The sequence below is a fragment of the Condylura cristata genome, unplaced genomic scaffold (genome assembly GCF_000260355.1).
Source record: "Condylura cristata isolate star-nosed mole 26May11 unplaced genomic scaffold, ConCri1.0 scaffold00002, whole genome shotgun sequence".
NCBI lineage: Eukaryota > Metazoa > Chordata > Mammalia > Eulipotyphla > Talpidae > Condylura > Condylura cristata.
In genome coordinates this window covers 24924171-24940128 of record NW_004567103.1, presented here as the reverse complement: position 1 = coordinate 24940128, position 15958 = coordinate 24924171, and the positions used below count along the sequence as shown (strand labels likewise).

Below are 15958 nucleotides of genomic sequence, written 5' to 3'. Positions count from 1 at the left end.
CCCTAGAGGCTGGGGCATGAGAAAGTGAGGAAAAAAGAAAAAATAGAGAAAAAGAAAAATCCAGTATAATTGCTCAGCTATCTGAGTTTTGAGAATCGCTTTTCCGAATTTCAAGCCAAAAGGAGGGGATCTTTTCCTTGATATTTGCTAGCACAATAGAGCTTACTTGCTGATTTCTAGTCATACTGTAGGTTCAAATTAACAGAACTGTTAAGTTAAAAAAAAAAAAAAAAACAGTAAACTCACCACTGGTTCAGTGACAGTTTGAATACACTTGCTGATATTTACTTTTTGGAGTTTTCATATAGTTCTCCATGTATTCTTCCCAGGTTTCATAGCTGAGTTCAGTAGAAGATAAAGGGGGCTGTGTTTTATCTATCTTGCCCACAAATAAAAGTACATCATTGCCTTTGAAATTAAGTATTTATACTTTTACTTCAAACGCAGCAAGCCTTGGCTACTTGGTGTTAAAAGTTGAAGCTTCCCGCCCAGCTCTGTCCTGTACGGCCAGGTGCGCACTCACCTGTCTCTGTGCTGGCGCCGACTAGTGGTCAGGGCCACAGCGATGTTGTCCCATGCTTTCCAAACATCCCCCTGGCCTGGGTGCTCACAGCCCAACTGACGCCAACATTCCTCAAACACCGCTTTCCATTTCTCATCAGCGGGCACTGCTAGGCTTCCTAGCTTCCTGCTAATAAAGCCAGGTCAAGCTTTTATTAAGCACTTCTTTTGTGCACAAATCCTTAAGAACAGCAATTTTCTCATATATAACTGGAAATGGTTCTTTGACCAAAAAGAAAAAAAAAAAAGCCTTGACTGACACTTGTTCCATTTTAAAACATGGAATACAAATTTTAAAGAGATGATATTTAGCTACTCGAAGTTATTGGATACTGTCTAAAGGGTATGAATTGTTAAGTTCAAAGAACATCAAAATTTACTTCCTTGCTTTCTACATTTTTATAGAATTGACCTTTGTAAAACTGACTCCTGTTAAAACAAGAATTATGAGATGTATTACCTATTTAGAATAAACATGGAATTAAAAAATAGATCAAGTTTCCATCAGAACTAAGAATTTGAAAAGCTACCAAATTATAAAAACAAAGCTAACATCGATAAAGGAAAATAGGCCTATTTTCCTAAAACTTCGTGGTGGAAGAACATAACACAGAACTTAGATTTTGCCTTTTTCTCCCTAAGTGCATAGTAAACGCTTCCACTTGGTACATACATAGGCTTGACCTTCACGTTTAAAACAAGCGTAGGCCCTCCCTGGTGGCGCAGCGGGTTAAAGCACTGCACTGAGAAGCTAAAGCCACTTCCGCATGAGTTCGATTCCCACCTACCCCGGAGGAGACCACATGGTGCGGCAGACCTCTCCTGACCCGCCCGCTGCTCCCCTCAGCAGTGTACTTCATCAATCTGCCTGTTCTGCTCCCCACTCTGTCTCTGGTGAAGCCTCTCGCTGCCCCTGCACCTCTGGCCTGTACCCCTCAGTTCTGTATGCATAAATAAATAAATCTAAAACAAGTGTAGCGGCTCCATTTATAAATGCTCTTTCAAGTTGCATGTCTGAGTCACTGACAGGATTATCCACAAAAAACTATTATTTTAAACAGACATTCTCTACAGCTATACTCTAAGCCAAGATTACAGATTTAACCAACTTCAGGAATGTCAGGTGACAATTCAAGGCGATTATATTTTGATTTTTTAAAAAAGTTATAAAGACATGTTTCTACATTCCTTAGTAGTAAAGATAATTGAAAACATTCAATAATTAATCCAGAATCATTAGTTTACTTACAAAACTTTAGGTTTGTCTTTATCACTATCATACAAACTAGGCTTGAAGTAGCTTCCAGTGATTTTGATCCCAGATCCCCACTCTCCACTAAAATAACCTTCAATGTAATCTCCATTTGGCATAGTCAGTGTTCCCTAGGTAAAGTGAGAGAAATTGTTAGGTCAGAGAAAGTATTTTTAATTTAAAAAATTAGGAGAAAGAAAGAAAATTAAATGGTTAACATGCCCCTTTTTGATTTACTGTTTACCAGTCCCTAACTCTAAAAGACAAAGAGAGGGGGAGGAGGTTAAAAAAAAGGGGGGGGGGAAGAAGTTACTTCTTTAAAAAGAAATACAAAATTGATAAATACTTAACAAAACTGATCAAGAAAAATATATAAAATTACAAAATCAAAAAAGAATTTTTGAAATGGAGTTACATCAACCATATAAGAATTAAAAGGTTAGGTAGGAATACTAAGCAAACAGCAAAGTAGGTAACTTGGATGAAATAAAAAAGGAAAATACAAATTACCAAAACTGATTCAAGAAGACATGATATATCTGGCTGGAAAATCTGAACAGACTAATAAGAACAGAGGAAACAGAATTAGAAATGCAAATAGTTTGCATAAAGTAATGCTCAGGCCCAGTGACATCTCTGGTGAGTTCTCCAAACATTCTTGGAATCAGGGTTCAGTGATGATTACTGGCTTGAGCTTGAACCAGTAAGGGGAGCCTGGTCCTGTGTCTTCTCATAAAAGAGGGCTATTATAGGCAGCCTGAGGCTGTGCTATGTGAAATATGTGCCTTACCACACCCAGGGCCAAAACTGAGAGGACCATTCAGTGCTCTTACTAAGACTTTGAAGCACCTGGACCTTAACAGGAACACACAACCTAGAGTTAAGTCTCCAAACTTGAAGAGCAAAAAGAAAATTCCCAATTTGTGGCCTCATCTCAATTATAGTCTCCTAATACTACACCTATTACTTACTATTTCATGCAGCCTATAAATTGAGGTTGCAAGAAACTGATAATGTTTACCAAGGAGTTGACCCTCCATACACCTAGGATACCTACCGCACCGTAAGAAGCTTGAATCCCTGCTTGCTCACTAGAGGTGAACCTTGGTGTCCTAGTGACCCAGTTCCTACCGAGTACCCCTTACTGGCACCCGTGCCTCAGTCAGCTGCAGAGGTACAAGGCATCTGTCTAGGAAATAACAGATACCCAAAACCTGGGTAAAAAAACTCAGGCTTATACCCAGTTACTTGTAGATGACTATATTTGTCAAGACAAAAAAAGGGAACTTCTTATTATAACATATATAAACTAAAAATTAAAAAAAAAATAGAAGAACATTCCACAAATTCTGAAGCAAAATAATTAATTCTAAGAGAAGTCTTAATCCATTCAGAATCCAACTGAATCTGTCTGAGGAAGAGTTTAAGGTACAGTTAAATAGCCATGCTTGTTGAATTAAGAAAAACAATGGATGATGAAAGACAGGAACACAACAGAGATAGAATATGAGACTGCTACGGATAAAGTTAATGAATCAAAAAATTAATAGAATTAAAAAATAAAATGCAGGTCCTCAGCAGCAGACAAATGCAAGTTATAGGGAGAACCAGGAAACTTGAATGTATTACTGATGAATAGCACATGAACAGAACAAAGAGGAAAAGAAAACAGTACAGGAGCTCTTTGGGCTCCTGAAGAGAAACAATATCTGAATCATGGGTGTCCCAGAGGTCACAAGAAAGAGAAGGTAATGGAAAAATTACATAAAGAAACGACCATCTCAATCTGGTAAACAAACTAGAGTTCCAGACAAAATTATACCAGATTGACATACTCCAAATTTCAATATAATCAAACTGTTGAAAGCTAAAGGCAAAAAAGAATACTAAAGACAATGAAAGAAGGAATATCTATCCAAAACTATCCATTAAATTCTCAGTGGAAAACTTACAGGAATGGAATAGCAGGAGATAATTAAAGTACTCCTCAAAGAAAAATCTAGAACACTTTATCTTACCATACCATCATTCAAGACAAAGGAAGGGTAAGGGCTTCACCCAAAAACAAAAATTAAAAGACTATATTAAATTAACATCAAGTAGAACATGAAAGTACTAAAGAGGTTTATAAAGCAACAATGAAATTAATCTATTGGTAAGACACCTAATTATACAATGTGGTGGACAGTACAAACAAAAAATTGAGATCAAACTACTCAGTGGGCCACAAATAATTCATCACACACAAGCCACAATATAATCTTCAACCAAAATCAACAGAAATAAAACAAAAGAGTATGGAAATGGAAACTAAACAAAATATAAAGGAAGATGTCAAAAAATAAAACGTAAAGGCAAGCTAAAAAAATTCTAAAAGCCAAACAAATATGAAAACAGCAACAAGCACTTATGTCTCAAATGTAAATTGCCTGAATTCTCCATTTAAAAGCAACAGTGGCTGAATGGGTTTCAAAACAAAGTCCAGTCTCTTCTGTTAATAGGAAACTCATCTTGCCACAAAAATAAACAAAGACTTAGAGTAAGTAAAGGCTTGAAGACCATAATCAAGAAAAGTCAAAAGCAATTATATTACACTAAAACAGATTTCCAACTAAAAAAGGTAGTAAGAGATAGAAATGGATATTACATTATGATTAGGGACCTGGTACAATAAGAGAAATAACACTCATAAACATATGCCCCAAATGATGGCATACCAAGATTTATAAAGTAAGTTATTAATAGAAATAGATACTAACATAAAAATACTAGAGGATTTTAATAATTCACTTATGAATATAGAGAGATCAATAAGACTGAGAATAAATAGGACAACAGTAACATTAAATGAGAAGCTAAGAAACACTCCACTCTCAAATCATAGCTCATACATTTTTCAGTATACATGCAACATTTCCAAGAATAAACTGAAAGTTGGACACAAATCAAAAAAATTATAAAGGCTGTTTGTCATCACATCAACTACTGTTTCTGATCATAATGTCATAAAGCTGGAAATCAGCTAATTAAACAAAATGGAAAAACAAGAACATATGCTAAATAACTATTGGATTAAAAAGTGGTTTTATGATTAACTATGGATCAATAAATTTGGTAATTTTGAAGAAATGGACAATTTCTAGAACATTTCTGTTTACCAAGGCTAAAAAATTCTGTTTACCAAGGCTAAGCCAATCACAAATACTGAAAACCAAACAATCAAAAATCTCCCCCAAAACAAAAGTGCATGGATACTTAACATATGCTATCCATTTTAAATGGATGAATATTTTTGGTATGTAAGGTAGCAGTTTTAAAAACTCAAGAAAAAAAATCAGTAAAAGATTGTATAAGAAAAAGAAAAATGTTAGTTTCCAACCTTTCCACTGAGAGTCCAGTCATCTGAAAATTCTCCCTCATAGATAGTGTCATCTTCAGAAAGTAAAACTCCATTTCCCTATGTGAAGAAACAAAATAAAAATTCTAGCACACAAAAAAACACAGATTCATTTAAGATTATATGCAACCATTCCCTCCCCCCTCAAAGTCTTAAGTAATTTTAAAAGGCTAAAAAAGAAAAGAACATTAACAAAGAAAAAGTAGATTTAAAAAGTTAAGAACACCAGCATTTAAAAAAGTAAATAGTAACTACCTGGTACTGTATAGTAACTACATCTAAATATTTTACTTACCATCATTTTATTAAGGTGAAAGTTGCCCTCATAGTATAATCCAAATTGGGTAACTACCACACCATTCCCTTGACATACATCATCTTGCCACATTCCCATATACTTCTCTCCCCTGAGTAAAAACAGGAAGGGAGAAAACAAAACAAAACAGAAAAGTCAATGATTTGTCAAGGATGAAGAGGAAAAAAAATCCATCATTACATACAAAATACTAGCATCACCCTTAGGTGGGAATCTATTCTATTTTTCTAGAGTGGTTAGGTCTTTCTCTTCAACCATGACACACGATGATAGTAAAAGATTTCTTATTCAGAGTAATGTTCTCTGAAGAATTTAATATTATATTCCACCTGACAGATCTGTATATCCTCCATGCACTTCCTTGGTAACTCTAAAACACACACTTGGAAAAAAAAAAAAAAAAGAGTACCCAGAACTCAACTCTGGGTACTTTCAATCAAGAATGTAACAGCTAGAATTGAACCTACACACAATTTTTCCTTATCTAAAAAGTCATTAACTTTAAAAAAAATGGGGGTTAGCATAAAATAAACTCTTACCACCCAAACTCTTACTAATTTCCACTAGAAAGACAACCAAAGTAATACAGTCATGTAATATAATGTTTGTGATATAATCATGGAGCTTTAAACAGCAAAACTGAAAAATCCTAGACAATTGTGATAATAACCCAAGGGGGTATAAAGCACAAAAGCAAATCAGGCCAAGCCAAATATGGAAACAGAAGAATTACATTCCTCCCTGAAGTTTAGTTAATTAAATTCAACTAAGTTTGATTAATGGGTTTCTGGCATGTAACAAATCTTTAATTTGATAGGTAGATCTAAGCAGTGTTGGGGGTGAGAGGCTTCACCAGAGTAGGAATCAAAACAGGCAAATCTACTGAAACACACTGCTGAGGAGAGCAGAAGACAAAACTCTATGACCTCAAAGGGAATTTCCACTGGTTTGTCCCCAAGCTTGTACCCTTTATATCAAGTGAGCATTAAGATTTTCAGTGTAAGATTAACGAAGATTTGAAACACCAGAAGCTTTCCAGGTGTGAAGCTTTTAGTTGTAACATTAACCATAAAGTCTCAGTGTTATCAAGCTATCAACAGCCACTGTGGCCTGAGTTATATCCCCACCGAAGGAGCTAACCCACATGGAGTAGCAGACCTCTCCAATCTTGTCTGCTGCTCCCCTCAGCAGTGTGTTTTGCCTGTTTTGCTTCCTACTCTGGTGAAGCCTCTCACCCCCAACACTTCAGCCCTGTACCACATTTCTTATATGCATAAATAATAATGAACCTTTAAAAAATAAAAGAATCTTAATATTGGTACCTAAATTTGGAATGAAACTAATCTTGTAAATAAGTAACCTATTATTTGGTTCACAGGAAAATGGATAAAATGATGCCTGACAACTTTGTCTTCTTATTAAAAGTTTTCTCAACACCTGTCAACTCACTCTTCATAAAATCATCACTACTTTTGGGGAAGTATAGGAAGCTTATCCTTTCATACTAAACTTTGAGATAAGAAGCAGAATACTATACCTAGTGATATCATCAAAGACACCATATCCTGCTTTCTTATCCATTACCCACTGGCCAATGAACATACTGGGAGAAGAGGAAGTCAATTTTCCACTTCGTAGGAGACCATGCCCATGACGCATGTTATCTTGAAAGCAGCCTTCAAACACTTCACCAGAGGCATAACTGTGGTTAGGAGAATGGATAAGGATCACAACACAGTGAATTCTGATGCTCATTTTCACAAGTTTAGGAAATTCTAAACTATACTCAATTCTCACTGGTAATGATAATTAGTTTTTTGTACAATTATTTCCTTGCATAAAAATATCTCATTTTTTAATAAGTATGGCTAAAAAGTTAGCCATTATGATATCCTGTATTAACAGAAAAATGTGTTTGGTATATTACAGGAAATGGAAATATGAGCAATCTGAGAAAGAATGAAAGGTTTTGTCCACATTAGTCATATAATAAATTAAAGATCATTTTATAGACATTTAGGCAACTTAAGTATGTATAGTTTATAAAATTTGGTTAAGAATTAAAAGAAAAAAAAAAAAAGGGCCCTCTCTGGTGGCACAGTGGGTTAAAGCACAGTGCTATGAAGCTATTTGCAACCACTGCAGCATGAGTTCAATACCTGGCCAAGGAGATGTCCTAACCCACCCACTGCTCCTCTCAGCTATGTACTTCAGTAGATCTGTCTGTTCTGCTCCCCACTCTGTCTCTGGTGAATCCCCTTACCCCTTGCATTGCTGGTCTGTACCTCAGTTCTTGTAAGCATAAATAAATAAATCTTTCAAAAAAAAAAACAGAATTAAAAAAACTAATATTTTTATCTTCTGAAAGATGAGGGGCTGATCTCTTTTTAAAAGACTTTGTAGATTCAGTCATAAGAATAATAATTTACTCCTTGGGGAAATTTTTTTTCCACAAACATTTAGGTTCACATGATTCTTAGAAAAAGCATTATCTGTCCAACAAACTTACTGATGTTATTACCTGTAGATTCCTTGACCACACATTTTTCCTTCTTTCCAATAGCCCACATAATGGTCTTCTTTGTTTAGTGCTTTGTTTGGAATTCTATATTCTCCATACCTGCCAAGGAGAATAAAAAACATCATAAGATGGCCCTCCCTGGTGGCACAGTGGGTTAAAGCCAGACTGCACTGAAAAGCTAAAGCCACTTCCGCATGAGTTCGATTCCTGCCTGCCCCGGAGGTGACCACATGGCGTGGCAGACCTCTCCTGACCCGCCCGCTGCTCCCCTCAGCAGTGTACTTCATCGATCTGCCTGTTCTGCTCCCCACTCTGTCTCTGGTGAAGCCTCTCACAGCCCCTGAGCCTCTGGCCTGTACCCTATATGTACAAATAAATATTACCTCTAGCAGAAAAGAGATAAGTAGGACCTCGCTTAAGCTCTATTATCTAAGCCATTTCACAAGTTTTAGAGGTGTGAAACAATCTCCACTAAAAGAGGTCAGATATTTTATCAAAAGTCCAATGAAAAACAGAAAACCTTGTCCTATGTCTCTCTGTCACTAACTGGCCACATCACCATAAGTCCAGATACTCAGAGCCCCCTCATTTGTCTAATAAATCAGATTAACTGAAGTCTCTATTCATTCTAAAATTCCTTCAAAAGATTAACAGATATAAAATTTCACATTATCATACACATATAAGATCACCTCCCTATTTTATGTAAAATCTTTTTTATAAAGTAAATTACTTCATCACTGAAATTCCACAAGCCTATCAAGGTATATTATTTGCTCTAGGTAAATCAAAGTTGCATCCCAGATTCCTAGCTCTCTCGTGTTCACATATCTGCATTATAATGGGCCCTAGTATACTGCATACTTTCCTAAAAAACAAAACAATCTACTAATTGTCACTGAAAATAATTTTAAGCACAAAAATACCAACATTTGTGACTGAAGGTGAATTTACCCTCATGTTTTACACAGTTTTCTTACCCATCTTCCAAGCCATTCCGGAACATGCCAGAATACATCTTTCTATCTGGCCACTTCAAAACACCTCTGAAATGCATAAGCAAAGAATGATACATGTCAATTAAAGAAGTGGTTTCGATAATCAATATTTTTTCACTATTTAGACTACCACCCTTACCCCAGGCATAAATTTTAAAACATTTTCACCTGCCATGAGGCTTCCCTGAAAGCCAGCGTCCATTGTAAGTTGCATCCTTTAGGCGAGGGTCCTTGTAGAAAGTGTACTTGGCACTGCGAGAAATGGGTGGCTCCTGCCTCTGAATACTGCTGCCACTGCCATAAGGTGGAAGATCAGATGTTCCCCTCAAAGCCTGATCCACAGCTTGGCTGATAGCCCGTAGCCACTTAGTCTAAGAGCAAAAAGCAAAAGTCAATAAGCCTAAAAGCAAAAAGCAAATGCCAGTGGGGCAACAATGTAGCAATGCTTTATTTAATTCCTGCTATTTTTCTGGCAAGAGTAATTTTTGTCTCCTCATGCTTTTCTTATTAAGTAATGCTGAATGGCTCTAGGAGTTCACTGTTCTAGAATTAAGTCACAGTAAAAAAAAAAAAATCAATAGTCTTTGCTTTTAATGATTTTTTCATACATAATCATCTGCCAAGCAATAATTTTAATGTCTTCTTACTATCACAAGATACAGAAATAACCAGGCTCAAGAATGAAAAAAAAATACCTGAGTAGACAGACTAACCTTTTCCTGGGGTGTTGATGAAATGAGAGTGAACTGTTCCTCAGGCGTAGTTATCTTTAAGCCATTCCTAAAACATTCACAGGGAAATTACCAGTAAGTGTAACAAGCTATATCACTTCTCAAATATGAAAGACGACTTGTTCATTTTGAAAGGAGCCATCACTTTTAAGTGTAAATGTGTTGAAAACGGGATGTCAGTGAGGAAGAGGCCCTGCCCTCCCCCCACTCACCCACGTCATGATCTTCACAGCAGGCCATTTTCCTATCTACATGCCAGGAAGATGAGTCTCATCGTGCAGAATGGGGAGACCTGAATATTTTTTTTTTTCATTTAAAGAAATACTCTGGGAAGCAGACAGAAAGAACTGGGGTGGGGAGGGGGCACACTCACACGCCACCGGCTTCTTCAGAAAGTGGCTCTGCCCAGAGTGTGGCCAACGGGAAAACATGGTGTGTGGAGAACTGAAACAGAAAACACCGAGAAGCCTCTGAGACAGCCCGTATCGCCTGGGGACTCCACTGCATACACCAAGTCCATGTACATGCCACCATCTCTTGCCAGTGGCCTCCCCCTCTTTGCTGCAGGGACGCTTTAGGCTGCAAACTGAAAAGCTCCCGCAGACCTGGGCAAATAGCACAGATGCAAGCAAAACAGTCTCTTCTGTTCAATAGTTCCAGCAAATCATAATAGCTAAAAAAAAAACCTAATGGTGTCATTAAATATGAATAAGGTCCCACCTGCTAGAGCTTTTAAGGTTTCAAGTCTGGCCTACCTGGGCATGGACAAGGGCATCATTAAAAAGGATGAACCAATTCACAGAAAACCTCCCAGCGTGCTGCAGGGATAGGGCTCGGTTACTGCTCTCACACAGCAGTCGACGTTCTGGCTTCCTCAAGGAATCCTGGAATTAAAAACAAATACAAAGTTGAATGATCCAAATGAAGAAATGATAGCTACAAATCACACCTAGAGGAATTTTTGGTCACAGGATAACCTGATGCTAAACTTAAGATGGGACCCAAATATTTAACAAAATTAGAGCTCAAAGACAAGTTCTAAGAAGACGGGAAGGAACAAAAGAAGGTGGGATACAGCTTCAGATGAAAATGCCTGGAATTGAGGGCTGGTGCTGATGTTCGGAGCCGCTGTGATTGTGACACTTTGGGCACCCTCAATTAGAAAAAGGTCACTCAACGTTAAAGCACTAGCACTACAAACAAGTAAGGAACAGGGACAATCAAGGCAGCTTGTACGGCTGGGTCTGTTGTTTGCTGGGGTAAAGGCAACTGGCATGGTTTACCGTCATTTTCCCAGGAAACGTCTTCCAGAAGCCCAGGGTGTACTCTGCTTCTTTCCTTTTCCTGCCGAGATGGAGAGCAAGAGACTCATAACAAGAACTGGAATCCTGCAGTCTCTGGTATTCTGGAGATGTCTAGAGGCCAATAATTAAGGGGGAGAAAAGAATATAAAACGATTGTCCAGAATCCATAGCCTCAGTATGGTTTAGATGTGAAGTATTACATTTAGGGATAAAATCCAGCCTCGGTACAGACATGACACACCAAACGGAGTTGGGCAAAGGAGATAGGTTCCATAAAAATTCACTACATACAGATACATATGAAATCAGGAAATAATGCAAGGAAGACAGAAATTAAACACTGGTAGTTACCAGTGAGGAGGGAAGGGAAAACAGTTAGTACAGGGCGGTTCTCAAATAGAGATCATTAAGTAGATTAGATCTACTGAAATTCACCAAATTAGAAAAGTGAAAACAAAAGTATTTGTTTCAAATACAATCACATTTTAATGATAAAAAAAGGTATTTCACAAAATAAAAACACTGCTTTCTGTGAAAGTGATATTGTTCTACAATTTTTCTAATCTATTATCTGAGAAGACAGCTGGAATTTCATATCTGCTACTGCATTCAACCTCACATTATATGTTATGTAGTTGAAATACATGAAGAAATTTTGCTTTATATAATTAGAAAAGGGCAGAGCATTTTAACAGCCATTTCAAATAATATCTCCTTTGATACTGCATTAAACTTGTTAAGTGGTAGTTATAGTTCACATGTGGAATGAAGTTACATCTAACCAAACTTACTGTACTCTGTTAAAACCCACAGCTCTATCTCAGACTATATCTTTACCTATGCATGTTTTTATAACATGTGGCTTGAAAATTTGAAAAATACTAGTTCACTGAATTATGCACATCCTCCAGAGGTTGAGACATTTTGACATCCATGTCAAAGCCACATGCTAATATTAATATAACCAGTATCATCAAAGTCTTAGTATTGGGAAAATGTCAAGATTATTGTAAGAAATCCATGCTCCCCACATTCTAATTTTTGCTATAAGTTCAGATTTTATCATTATCAATAAAAACTGTAAGTTGTTCTATAAGAGGCTCATTTGCTTATTTTTGACAAAGTATCTGCTAAGTAATCAACTCTGAATAATCAGTTTATCTGTCAACTGCTCTTTCAGGTTAAAAAAAAAAAAAAAGCAGAGAGCTCTCCATTCACACAATGCCCTGCTTCTCCTTGAGAGACTGTTAGCCTTAAGTATGCAACAAAACTGCTTGACCAGTACTTGCCACTCATCACACAGAATATTAAAGATACATACTCAGAGTTCAGGTTAAATAAAAGTAATAATTGGTACTGCTTCATCAAGAATATTAAGTAAAACCAGCAATTTTGTTTGTTCCATTTTTTAACTGCAAGTGCAAGGCAGTGAGGAAGCCAGAGGCTGTAAGTACAGTTTGATGCCACTGCCTTAATTCGTACGAAGGACCCAGCAGTTTCACTTATCCTTACTTCTGCATCCAGGTCAAATGAACATTTCCCACAAGAAAGACGGAGGTGGGGATGTGACGGGAAGGAACTAGAAAGACTTATGAATGCCACATGCAGGGAATCTGAGCTAACTTGTAGGATATAGAGTACAGGATATGTACAGAAAGGAGTATCAGATTGTGAAGGGTCCCGAATGCCAAACTAAATGAATATGGATGTTCTTACACAGCATTGAGCCTAGTATATAAGCACAAGAGACAACTCCAAGCTGACTTAGAAGGGGAGATTTTTAACTGAGGACATCTTGAGACAAAATCTGTATCTTAGTAAATTGTTTGGTAGCTCAAACCCTTATAGCTAAAAGTATATCCGTTTATTGAAATTGAAACTAAAGAAAAAAAAAACCAAAAAACTACAAGACCACAGAGGGACTAGCTGCAGAAAGCCTGCAACACATCTTGGGTTACTCTGGAGACTGAAATGTTTCCAGATTAGGAGCTAGATCCTAAGATTAAAAAGATTCCAAACTGTAAGGGACCCAACAGGGTGAAAATGAAATGAAATCTTACATTTTAGTATAATTTCAAAGGTTAGTGTCAGGACTGTTTAAAATGCATTCAAATCTTAGATCAGAGGTAATTTTCTAGGACTACCTAATATTATTCAAAAAGTGGACTAGTTAATGTTTGAAAAATTCTGAATGCAGTGATTCTCATTGCACATGCTAAGGTGACCCCGACACTTGGCCCAGCAATCACGAGCCCAGGCCAGGTGGTGAGGCAGTGGCCTCACATGAGTGCTGCTACACAGAAAGCCAGGATTTTCGAGAGCTCTGGGGAGCTGGTACATAGCATGTACTCAATAAACTTGGACAACTACTGAATGAGTATAGCTCTTATAACTAGGTTTCAACTTGGGACACAGTTTCATAAAATGAATATAATTAATCTTGAGAAGGTCCTTACTGGGCATTGAATCCACACCATAGTAAACTAATTTGCCTACAGACATCCCTTCTTCTTACATTTTCCTGAAGAAAAAGAAAATTAACTAGACATATGTAAGTATTAAATTAGTAGGGCTTTAGATCTTGTAATGGCATAATTTAAACGAACAACTGTGAACTTTAGTTTACCAAGCATCCAAAGGAGGACACACATGGATGCTTACCACTTCAAAGCAAGTAGCAAGCTTTAACAAAACTTTCGCATAGTTATGAAGTCGTCTGATTGGCAAGAAAAACAAGGTATTCAGTATTTCCATCAACTGTGTGTTTTCCTCATTCATTTCTGATAAATCCTGCAACAGTTCCTGGTTTTTATTTAGGAAATCACTAGAGGTAGAGAAAAAAAGATTTCAGTTAATCATTTTGGTATTGACAATACACCACAAAATACTGAACACAAAAATTTAACTAGATTTTAGGAGCTATAAAAGTGGGAGATAAATACAATAAAAAGAGATAATTAAAAGCACCTCCCTATCTATAAAATGGGACTTTCTGAATATGAAAAGTAGCAAATAGTAGCAATCAGAGCTCCATAACAGATCACACACTCATGCCTGATACACCAGGAAGTGAATCATGCATCTTACAGGGAGTAATCAGAAACCAGGTGACACCATTAGCCATTAATTTCAAAGCCAAAAGCCACAAGAAAAAACGGTTAACACATTGCTCTCATCAGTTGTACAAAACAGAAGTGCTGGAGGAAAAAATAAAGCTCTTTGCTCCAAAAGAATTTGCAAAGGATATTAAAATACCACATATTTTTTCCTTCAATTGTTGATCACCTAATAAAAGTTTATTATAGCAGAAAAATAAAAGAGCTGTAGCAACCAGTCCTGCAACGAACAGGAAATGATTATATGTGATGATTTCAATGTCGAGATCTTCAAAAGCATTTCAAAATGAAGTCAACACTCAGTTTTCATATTCATATCTATGTAGTTTTCACTATTACTTTTCATTGCAAATGTTAATGTTATCAATGATAACTCATTGACACTATGCTTGCCAGATCAAAATACTTAAAAAGAAGAATATTTCTTTTAATACAAAATACTTTAAAAGAAGAATTGGTGGATAAAATAGTAGCAGTTATCTACTACTTAATTAGCAATGCTCATGGGCTAGGCATTACCCAGGGTGCTCTATGTATGTTATACTAAGTTCCTACCCACAAGACCTTAAATAAAACTGTCACACAAGACTATCAGTTATATAATTCATATGTATGTATGTGTGTGTGTATGTATGTACATATATATAATTTGTGACTTCCCTGGTGGCGCAACGGGTTAAAGTGCAACACTGCAAGTGACCCACAGCCACTTCAGTGTGAGTTAGACCCCCCGCCCAGGAGGTGACCCACATGGCGTGGCAGACCTCTCCTGACCCACCCACTGCTCCCCTTAGCAGTGTGCTTTATCGATCCGCCTGTTCTGTTCTCCACTCTGTCTTTGGTGAATCCTCTCTCACTGCCCCTGCACCTCTGGCCTATACCCCAGTTCTGTAAGCATAAATAAATAAATAAATCCTTTAAAAACTTTATATATATATATATCAGTTTATAATTCTTTAGATAGCTATGGAACAGAGATGTTTAATTTCAAAATTACGAATATTATCTTGGAAAGAGGAAAACTACATAGAACTTCAAGGAACTCAAAAGTTCAATGACACAAAGTAGATTGTTTATAAAGCAATTCAGAGATCTGAGTGAGTGTGTTGGGAAGCATGACCTAGATTTTTAAATTATGTTTTTCCTTCCTCCTCCATACTCTGAGGATGAGTCAGCTAGGACTCAACTTCAACCCTGCAAAGTGTTCTGCTTTGACCTGCCCCTGAGAGAAGAAGGTAGTTCACAGTGAACACAAACTCCTCTGACCATATTTCTCCCAAATGTTCAGTACTAGGCCAGAAATGTTCCAACTCTTGTGAGCCTGATTACTTTTCAGGACTCATTCAAGTCCTTGCCAGCATACTTTCATGAAAGGAGTTGATGTGTACTATCAGGAAATCTGAACAAGAGAGACTGAGAGACTGTCCAGCTTACCTTCTCCTGAGATATTTTCATCTAAAAATAGCAATATTCAGCTTTATTTAAATGATTACGGTAGTACTTATTACTCAGAAACAACCCAATTATATGGTGTATACATACGATAGACTACTATTCATCCACCAAATGGAATGAAATTTTGGTGTATGCTATCACATAAATGGACTTTGAAAACATTATGCTTAGGGAAATAAAGCAGACAAGAAACAGAAGGACAAATATTGTATGATTTCAACAATATAAGGAACCTGGAATAGGCAAACTCATAGAAAAGAAGTAGAACAGAAGTTACCAGGTGCTGGTTGGAGAGAAGGTGAAGTTG

The 15958-nt window shown here is 36.9% G+C and overlaps 1 protein-coding gene across 1 annotated transcript in view; it reads right to left on the bottom strand.

Moving 5' to 3' along the window:
- Nucleotides 1-15958, bottom strand: part of ALS2 (amyotrophic lateral sclerosis 2 (juvenile)) — a 61341-nt gene that overhangs the window by 12102 nt on the left and 33281 nt on the right. Inside the window, exons 13-25 of the mRNA XM_012727722.1 lie at nt 13742-13904; nt 11060-11191; nt 10532-10660; nt 10150-10220; nt 9759-9825; nt 9214-9416; nt 9028-9093; nt 8048-8146; nt 7064-7228; nt 5506-5617; nt 5193-5270; nt 1811-1944; nt 524-691 (exon numbers count right to left, since the gene is read on the bottom strand). Coding sequence (XP_012583176.1) covers nt 524-691; nt 1811-1944; nt 5193-5270; nt 5506-5617; nt 7064-7228; nt 8048-8146; nt 9028-9093; nt 9214-9416; nt 9759-9825; nt 10150-10220; nt 10532-10660; nt 11060-11191; nt 13742-13904 — 1587 coding nt within the window. The remainder of the gene's footprint in view (nt 1-523; nt 692-1810; nt 1945-5192; nt 5271-5505; nt 5618-7063; nt 7229-8047; nt 8147-9027; nt 9094-9213; nt 9417-9758; nt 9826-10149; nt 10221-10531; nt 10661-11059; nt 11192-13741; nt 13905-15958) is intronic.